General features: G+C 36.0%; 1 protein-coding gene and 1 long non-coding RNA gene across 2 annotated transcripts; both read right to left on the bottom strand.

Annotated features, from left to right (window-relative positions):
- Positions 1-364: 364 nt before the first annotated feature.
- On the bottom strand, positions 365-896 carry LOC145801579 (uncharacterized). The gene is made up of 3 exons (XR_014343196.1): positions 815-896; positions 643-693; positions 365-406 (listed from the first exon to the last, which is right to left on the bottom strand). It is a non-coding gene; the product is annotated as an uncharacterized LOC145801579 (long non-coding RNA).
- A 6,883-nt stretch (positions 897-7,779) lies between these two features.
- LOC114304462 (uncharacterized) lies at positions 7,780-9,798 on the bottom strand. Its single transcript, XM_028249616.2, has one exon. The coding sequence runs from the start codon at positions 9,796-9,798 to the stop codon at positions 7,780-7,782; it is 2,019 nt and encodes a 672-aa protein (XP_028105417.2).
- Positions 9,799-10,170: the final 372 nt, after the last annotated feature.

Raw genomic sequence — 10,170 nt, 5'->3', positions numbered from 1 at the left:
CTAGAACATAACTCTGCTTAGAAAGTTTTTAAAAGAAGCTGTCTAAAAATATAAACACAAATCATCATGATGCCCTAGTGAAGAAGGTTGCGTGAGATAAACTTGATACGTATATATATTGTACAAATATCTAATCATAAAATTATGTATCAGTTCACAAAAACATAAATATATGGGAATACATATGGGATACATTGGTAAGCCATAAATATATGACACAGTCACATGAAGGAGCACAAAAAACTAAAGGTCAAAAAGTTATTTGACCTTGGAAGAACTCAAACAAGCAGCACAGTTTTAGTTTATAATTAAGTTGCATTCATATCATTTGATTTAACCAGTTTATTAGGTTTCTAAGCCACTTACCAAATTGAGAATCTGAAAATTCATGAATGCCTCCTCCAGACTGCAAACAATCACAGGGTGGTCAGCCACAAGTTTTTGAATTCAAGGATTGTCCCCTATAATATTACAAAGAAAAATATACCTTAACAGAAAAATATGCCCACATATTTGGCTTGCTTTTAAAACTCAGCTCCTGTAAAAATTCCAATGACTTGGTAAGTGTTCATCATGAAATTGTCAGCCACAAGTTTTTGAATTCAAGGATTGTCCCCTATAATATTACAAAGAAAAATATACCTTAACAGAAAAGTATGCCCACACATTTGGCTTGCTTTTAAAACTCAGCTCCTGTAAAAATTCCAATGACTTGGTAAATGTTCATCATGAAACTAACACCCCCCCCCCAAAAAACCCAAAATAAATAAATAATAATAAAAGAAAGACTTCTAACTATCTTTGAAAATCTAACCTGTACTTTCCCACTAGTAGGCTTAAAACCATCATCTGGATCCTCACTTGTTACGCGCACAGCTACACAATGACCTTTTGGCATTGTAGATTCTGCCTTGTCAAAGTCAAATGGGGTAGCAAAGACAGAAGTTCTCCTCCAAGCATTGTATCCTCCACCATGTTCCATTCCATAAAATTGCATAATTTCTAGTTAAATAGGCATAGGAAAATAATTGACATAAATAACAAGAAAATTTATAAAGATTTTAAAATAAAAAACCCAAATCTGGTAAGATTATACCAGGAATTTGCCAGAGAGGAATCCCCATTCCCACTGCAACCTGTGTTGCTGGCAGATTTATTTCAGCTATCCGCTCAGTGACAGGGTGTTCCACTTACAGCAGAGCTTGTTGTAAGAAATTTATAATGATCATGGTGAGCATACATGATAAATGATTTCCCATGCATTTATAACTTATTTGCAACAGAATAAAATCAAAATTGGACAACCAATTAGCAGCCAACCAATGGTCGATTCCGCCATTCGCAGTGGCATCTTGTGTGGGCTCTCCAGTGTCGCTTCTGATATCAGAGGGGCATGCTTCTTCTCCACCTTCTGAACCATCCAACCCATCATTTGTAATTGAATTAATGGTTGCCAAAAATTTGGATTGTTGGGCTCGCATTTTTTCCTGCATATCAAATGTAGTGAGATTTTAAAAGACATTGCTAACAAGGGCTTAACTAGGTCTTGTTCCGTCATTGATTGATCCAACCTGACCCAGGGTAATTTCGGTACAGTTATCATTCATATCTGTTGTTACTAAAACAAGAACATATGAACCAACCACTAGCATGTATTAGGCTGATAATTCAGGCAAACAAACTGAAACTAGTAATCTATTCCTTATATATCTGGGAAATTAACCAATAATAAACAAAAAAACTGATCCACCTGACTTGGTCTTCTAAGTAAATTCTCTACAATTTCATTTCACCATTTGGGCAAACAATTGTTTACTCCTTTTGTCGAAAATGCCATGGAGGAAAGTCTATGAAAGACATATTATGACATCTCACCAAATGATAAAACTGTTAATGAACAGACCTATACCCCTGTCATAGGACATTACATCTTGTATAAATTTCTTGCAAACAGGACGGATTTCCTTGCTGTGTTGCAGAAAACATCATAACTTGTTTGTCATGAGGAGTCATCTTGAATATCTCCTGCACATCTCTCCTCATGTCTGCAGTACATATGAAGCAGAGAAATTACAAGGTATCAGAACACTTAAACAAAACAATATGGTGGTGGTTTGGGGGAGGGGGGGAGGAACATACCAAACACTGTATGACATCAAGTGAAACTTGAAATTCAACTGAAACACATAAAAATCTTCACAATACTGATAAATTCAAATAAAATCTAACCCGAAAGGAGTGTTGAAAACAATTCAAATGAGGCAAGACCTAAACAGGACATTTCTAGCAAAAAACAAAACAAGGTTCAAACACTCTGCTCCCGAAAGTCGAATTTCAAGACCAAACAATCAAAAGATTCAACGAAATCCGATCCACATAATTGAAAAAATTTAAAATGCCAAAAATAAAACCAATACTACAGTGAAAACAATGGATCGCTCACTAGACTAGCAAAATCTATTGAAAACGATACGAAAACTTTGACAAAAAAAAGCTGAAAGTGGAGTCTAACACTATGGCATCAACATAAAACCCTATATAACTTGCTTTAGTCCATTGAAAAATAAATCCATCAAATGATTAACATTTTCACCTCATCAAATTATGTAATGACAAATGAAAAAATATACCATGCATACACAGCCTAGTCTAAAAATAAGACTATACTAGTTGTTACCTTATGCATGCCCGACAGGTGCAACTTCACCCACATTCCGCAAACCATTCACTTCCTTAGTTGTATACACAACACACCACATGTTGCAGAAGTTTCACGTATCACAACTACAGATTCAGCAAGTTCTTCATCAGATGGATTGGCAGTATGCACGCCTCACAACAACATTGCAGCAGCAGCCGCAGCAGCAGCAGCAGCCAGCAGAATTAAAGAAGAAGCCATTTTTCTTTTCTTTTAGGAACAAAAAATGAATTTGAAAACAAGTTACTACAAATGAATATAAAAAATGCAAGATAAAATAAGACACATTGACACCCTATACTTTTTTCCTGATGATTAAAATATTGTCAGCCTACCCATCTAAAACAAATTCAATCTTAGCTTCCCATGACCTATTATTACTTAGCAATTCATACTACACCTAAACCATAATTGATCCACTTCCTGAATGTGTATTTCTAAGTAACCTGTATTTCTCTGTAAAACATACAAAAAAAACCTTTACATAACATTGCGTAAAAACTAAACTGAACACATCATAACAATTAGTAATGTAACCAAATTAATATCAAATGCATTTCAATATCCCAAATTTTATTCAAATATCCAACAAAACTAAACATAAGAATCCTAAAATGCGTCTAACTATATCCAACAATCCAAAACATAATAATTCCAAAAAGTATATAAACATTCAACAGAAAAACCTATAAAACGAAACAAAGAAAAATTAAATGAATGCCAACGTGCAAAACGATATATATCACTACTGAACCACGAACATCCATCACCAACCTGTGAACAAAAGGATAAAAACATGAGTATTTTATTAATGCATTAACTTCAACAATAATATACAAATATAGTTAAAATTAATCAGAAAATTGTTGTGAAGCTATTGTTTTATCAAGCTATTGTATACAAAGGTTGTAATGCTAGGAATGTAATACAAAGTTTATGTAATTTTATATTGTTGACACATGTTAGGATTGGTTAAATAAAGTAAATAAATTTAATGAGGTGTCAAATTTACCTCTATTTTAACCGAGAGAAGTTTCATCCTCCCTTACACCCGATGCATCCTCCCCGACATTGTTGCTTGGAACTAACCCCGGAATGTTTGCTAGATCTATCCCATTTTTTGCTGCCAACATTTGAATGATAGTTTGCATTGTACTCATGTTTTGAGCCTGGTCAAGTAACTGCTTTCCTTGGTCAGCTAATTGTTGTCACTGGTCAACTAACTACTGTTGAAGAACAATCACCTCGGAGTTAGGAGCCTTAAAATGTGTAGAAGATGAAGTACTGTCCTTGCAGATCCCATATCCCTTCAAGTAGACCGACCTCTTCCCAAGCACTTCTCTGGAAATCTGCTCCTCAGACAATGGATGTGTGACACTAGGTTGAGATTGCTCAGCGATCTTTGAAACCATAGTGGCCTATGAATGAAACATAAATAAGCTTAAAACATAATATCAAAATGCAAACATTTAGTATTGAAATTGAAATAGTTATGGTTACATGATGTTCCTCAGCTGTGTTATTTGTCCACACTCCCCCATGTCGGTGACATCTGTGGGTGTCCTCGAATAGTTTCCTAATAGTCGATTTGCTTCCTTGTACCTTTCATTTCATTAGATTTTCTAGTCAATCAATAATTCTGTATTTATAATTTAGTATGTTCAAATTTGTAAATCTACACTTACAATGATAGATGCACGCGATGCAAATGATCTCGAGCCGCTCGTATGATTATACTTCACACAACCTCTCGCTTTCATCGCATTCTCTGACTTTACCTACAAATTAAAAAAAAAATTAGGTATTAATATACAGGAGGATGTTACTTTCGTAAATATTTTTCTAAATACCTTCCAATCATCAGTTTCCCACAGATTGTCAATCATCCATTCCCAATCATCCTTTGTACAAGGATATAGTATCTGACTTTTGAGGTCAGATACATTGTCTTTTTTAAGCAATTTGTAGTGTGTGTGTATCTACTTTTCCATTCACTGTACAAAGTTTGGCACTTATGATCAATAATACATCTCACATCCACATCATTATTGTAGTCCCCAAAGTTAAAAGTTTGCTGCAATTGGAAATAATAAAATTCAATATATTTTATATATCATTGCGATTAATATAAATAACATGTTAAATATATGACACATATATTTCAAATTACCCCAACTCTTGTAACAATGGACTCTCTTAACCCAAAGGCAATTTCTAGCCATCCATCATTTCGGACTGGGGCATGAACTCGAATTTGTTGACCAAGAGCAGCTGCTAGCGGTGTGGCGTAATCCCCTTCTATTGCTTTGGTCAAACGGTTAAGTGTAACGGGTATTCGATCACCACGTTCCTTTCTAATCTTCTCCACATTCTTTCCTCGGGTCGGTCCTCGTACACGTTTCTTGCCCAAAACTGGAATTGATGCTATTATGACCAAAATTTTATTCAAATTAGTCGACATAAAACATGAATGCACTAAATAAATATTGAGATAAGAAATTATCATTTCATTTAAGTGGTCATTTATTTCTCACCTCCACTGTTAGTCACAGTACATGGACTTGAAAGGTGGTCAGGTTGAGTGGCGGAGGTAGGGAGCTGATCGGGCCTAGTATGTAAGGCTGGAAGATGGATAGGTTGGGTCGAGACCTCAGGTGTGCTCTCTGAATGATTAACTTGTGCAGCTACAGGTTGTCTCGGAAGAGTAAGTGTATCTTCATCGACAGTACTTCTCTTTTCCCTAGGTGTTTGTGAAGCTATTAGGCGAGCTACACACCTATTTGTTTTCTCATATGAATATCCTGACATAATATAAAAAAAAATTGTTAGTACATTTTCAATAATTTAAGGTTGCTTAATAAAAAATAAATTTGAAATAACTAAACATACCACAAGTAATATAACAAGTGAAAAAAATAGAGAAATTACTTTTTAAACACACATTTATTACCTCAATCACTTGAGAATCAAAAGGCTCGCCATTATCACTTGAAGAACTCAGTCCTTCATCATCAAGTGGTTGATAGTCCTCGTCATTATCAAATTCACTCACCTTTCTCTTTCCCACCCTACAACTTTCACTATTGTCCTTTTCAATAGAACCAAACATTGAATTCTTGAGGGACTTTATCTCTAGAGCATCAAATTTGATTTTATTTTTCTGGATTGTTTTTTTCCTATCCTTCTCATATTTCGTCATCTTTTGGACTAAGCCGTCGGGCTTCAGAAATGATTTCCCGTTTCTGGACATCTTTGTAACTGTACATATGGCATATAATTAAATGAAATGAAATAAGAAACAATGCTATGAAATTTGAAAAACAATGCGATGCAATGTAAACCAAGCAATTTATTATTAAATTATAACACTTGTCCATATAATTAAAAATCAAACACTACATATCATAATCTATATCAAGATCTATATCAAACACTACATATCATAATCTATATCAAGATCTATATCAGGATCTGCATCAACATCAGGTTGTCTATGCAGTTCATCATCTTCATCATCATTATACTCTATGATTGTGTCCTCCTCGTCATCATTGTGAACTAAATTCTCTGCCATTAGTTGATCATTGAAAATGATCTCAGGATCCATATCATCCCTGCTTTATTGAACATCATTATCTTGGATCACTACCCCAACACCATCAGTGGTTTCATCCTGTTGAAAAGCATCATTAGAGACATCATCCCGCTCTGGTATATCCCATACTCCCCGATGCTTAACACGTTCAACGACTCTCCAATTTTTGCCTTTGCTGGTATCATTGACGTAGAATACTTGTCTTACTTGACTAGGTAGAACAAATTGGTCATCTTTATACCAAAGTCTTGTAACATCAATACTTGTGACATGTTCATCGGAGTATATTCTATTCTTGTGACCGGTGTCATACCATTCACATTGGAACAAAACCACTGTACCCCCATGCAAGTATTTCAATTCCCATATTTTGCACAAGTAGCCGTAAAAATTAATTTGGTTCCCATTATGGTCCCCTTCTACGACCAAACCACTATTTTGGCAGGTATGACGATTTTCACGGTTTCTAGTATGGAATCGAATTCCATTGTAGATGCACCCAGAATAAAAGTCAATTACCGATCCAGGACCATTTGCTAATGACCACAATTCGTCAGTTGCTTCAGGTGACCCTTTCGTTCGCAAATCATTCATCTACATAAAACACCATATAACAAGTGTACTAAGTTAATGTGAATTGAAAGTTTCAATAATTGTATTCAGTTATTTTCTTTAATATATCTTACACGAGTTTTGAACCATTTTGGAAATTCTTCTCGTTGTACCGGAGTTATGTCACGTCCTTGTAGATTATGTAAAATATTCTTCTGCTCCCTACCCAAGGAAATGCGATATACGTTATTAACTTAGAGAGTTCAAAACAAAATGGAACGATTATGTATAAACATAATTAAACTTAAATACATACTCAATATATGGCTCCACCTCAGAGCTATTGTACAACACAAACTAGTGAGCCATTTCTCGTTCATTTTGCGAAGGTTCAAGAGCCCTTGTGATAGGTGAGAATAGACGAGCATTTTGGGTGAAGACCTCCATCCCGGGACCACGTTCACCACCATCATCATTTCGTTCAGGTTTATCAATCCCTTTTAAGTACATTGAACAAAAAGTAAGACACTCTTTGACAATGTAAGCCTCAGTGATAGAACCTTCTGGACGTGCTCTATTACTGACATACCCTTTCAAAGTCCCGAGAAACCTTTAACAAAAATTGTCAATGAAAATTATGCTTCTTGATGCAAGAAAATTACTTCTTAAACAATAGTCTTTTATGGGTGGATTTTTGCACAATAGTTTAGTTATAACAAATTAATAAATAACCATATATTCATAATGATTACCTTTCGATCGGGTACATCCATCGATATTGCACCGGTCCAGCAAACATGGCCTCACGGGGCAAGTGAACAGCCAAATGGACCATCACATCAAAGAAAGCTGGAGGAAAAATTTTCTCCAACTTGCAAAGTATGAGCATAATTCGTTCCTCCATTTTTTCCAAATCAGTCTGCCTTAATGTTTTTTAGCACAGTTCTTGGAAGAAGTTGCCCAACTCAAATAGTGTTGTACAGATCTCCTTGTTCACAAAACCACGCATGCCAATTGGTAGAAATCGTTGAAGTAGGACATGACAATCATGGCTTTTCATGCCCGATAATCTTCCATTTTTAGAAGTCACACATCTTGAGATGTTTGCTGCATAGCCATCTGGATAACTAATAGACTTCAAGAATTCACAAAAAACATCTATTTGTCGAGAATCCAATGTGTAGGCTGCCCGAGGCTTTACAATAGATCCGTTATCTTTCCTCTGTAGATGCAATTCTTGCCTTATGCCCATTTCTTGCAAATCATCACGTGCTTTGTACGTGTCCTTGTTTTTCCCATCTATGGCCAACATCGTCCCGTAAAAGTTTTCACAAATATTCTTCTCAATGTGCATGACATCAAGATTGTGTCGAAGGTTTAATTTCTTCCAATATGGTAGCTCCCACATTATGCTTTTCTTTCTCCAATTCAATTCTTCAGACTCTCGTGGTCTTTTCTTGTTGGTAGGATCCTTTCCAAACTTGACTTCCCGCAATTGATCCAATTGAGCCATTACTTTTTCCACCGGTAAGTCCAAAGATTTCTTTCTAAGCTCAGTTAAACCATCAAACTTCTTGTCTTTCCTCCAAAGGTGGTTATCAGGCAAGTAAGCTCGATGACCCACCCACCCAATCTTACTGATCAACCCGCGTGACAACGGATTATCATTACAAGGAGGGAAAGACAAATAACCTTTTGTTCTCCATCCGGATAAGTCACCATATGCAGAGAAGTCATTTATGGTCCACATTACAGCTGCATGCATCCGGAAGGTCTGTTTAGTGGAGGCATCGTAAGTCATCACACCATTCTCCCACAACTCCTTCGACTCATCAATCAATGGCCTTAGGTAGACATCAATATCAGTCCCTGGTTGATTACGTCTAGGAATAAGTAAAGACATCATGAAAAAAGGGGCCTTCATACATCTCCAAGGTGGGAGGTTATAGGGCATGAGTATGACAGGCCACATACTATAGGAAGTGCTCATGTTCCCAAAAGGGTTGAACCCATCGGTGGCTAGGCCCAACCTAACATTGCGAGTCTCCTGGGCAAACTCTGGATAATGCAAATCAAATTCCTCCCACTCTTTACAATCAGCCGGATGCCTCCCTACACCATCATCCACACGCTTATCACTATGCCATCTCATGTCTTTTGCCGTCTTCCTAGACATGTACAATCTTCTCAACCTAGGTGTTAGTGGAAAGTAACGCAATATCTTGTGAGGAATCTTCTTACCCTTGCTATCATTTACTCTGTACCTAGATGCTTGACATGTGGGACATTTTTCCAAGTGAGCATTCTCCTTCCAGAATAGTACACAATCATGTTTACATGCATCGATGGGCTCGTACCCCAAGCCCAAGTCACGTAGTAACTTCTTGCACTCGTAAATTGACCCTGGCACCACGTGGCCTTCTGGTAGGAATCGCCTTTGTATCTCCAAAACCTTATCAAAAGACTTATTGCTCCACCTATTTTCTACCTTCACATGTAGCATCTGAATAATGAATGATAACAAAGTATCCGAGGTTTTGCAACCTGGGTACAAGCAACATTGGGAAGCATCTAACAATTTATCAAAATGTCGTACATCCTCTCTTTCTAGAGTATCACCCTCCATAAAATTCCCCCTCTGATAGTCCTCTATCAGTTCATCATATTCATCTTCATCCTCGTCATTCTCACCATTGTTTTCATCAAGGTTATTGTGTTCTGGAAGTTCACCGTGTTCTAACCAAGTGGTGTATGATACTATCATCCCACTTATTAGCAAATGAGTCGTCACAATATCATACTCATGCTTATAAAAGTTACAACAGTTGATGCATGGGCACTTAATCTCCCTATCCTCACCCAAATGAACCTTTGCAAATTCAATAAATGAGTTCACCCCATCTACATATGGCTGACTGAATCTATCAGAAATTAACATCCAACTCCTGTCCATATCTGATCATAAAATAGTAGTTAATACCAATAGGACACAACCTTTTATTTATTATTATTATTATTTATTTTTTTATTCTTTAAACATGAAGACAAAGTAGTTAATATAAGTGTAGAGTGACACATCATCGTCAATAAAGGTGCATCTACCTATAGGCTTTTTTAATTTTGTATCAAGGTTTCGACCAACAAATCCTTTAAAATTCTATTATATCTGTACATATTATGTATTAAGTTAAGTGTTTTTTACATTTATCAACAAAAAAACAAAAAAAATATATATTTTTAATGTCTGTTAAATGGTAAAAGGTAGTTGGCATGGCAATGTACTATTCCAATTCATTCCAATATCATTCTTAAAGGACATTACCTA

Source organism: Camellia sinensis, chromosome 10 (genome assembly GCF_055761805.1).
Source record: "Camellia sinensis isolate YWXY chromosome 10, ASM5576180v1, whole genome shotgun sequence".
Taxonomy (NCBI): Eukaryota; Viridiplantae; Streptophyta; class Magnoliopsida; order Ericales; family Theaceae; genus Camellia; species Camellia sinensis.
This window is presented reverse-complemented; position numbering and strand designations above follow the sequence as displayed.

Excerpts from the sequence above, each read along its gene's own strand:
- LOC114304462 (XM_028249616.2), bottom strand. The coding sequence starts at position 9,798 with ATGGACAGGAGTTGGATGTTAATTTCTGATAGATTCAGTCAGCCATAT.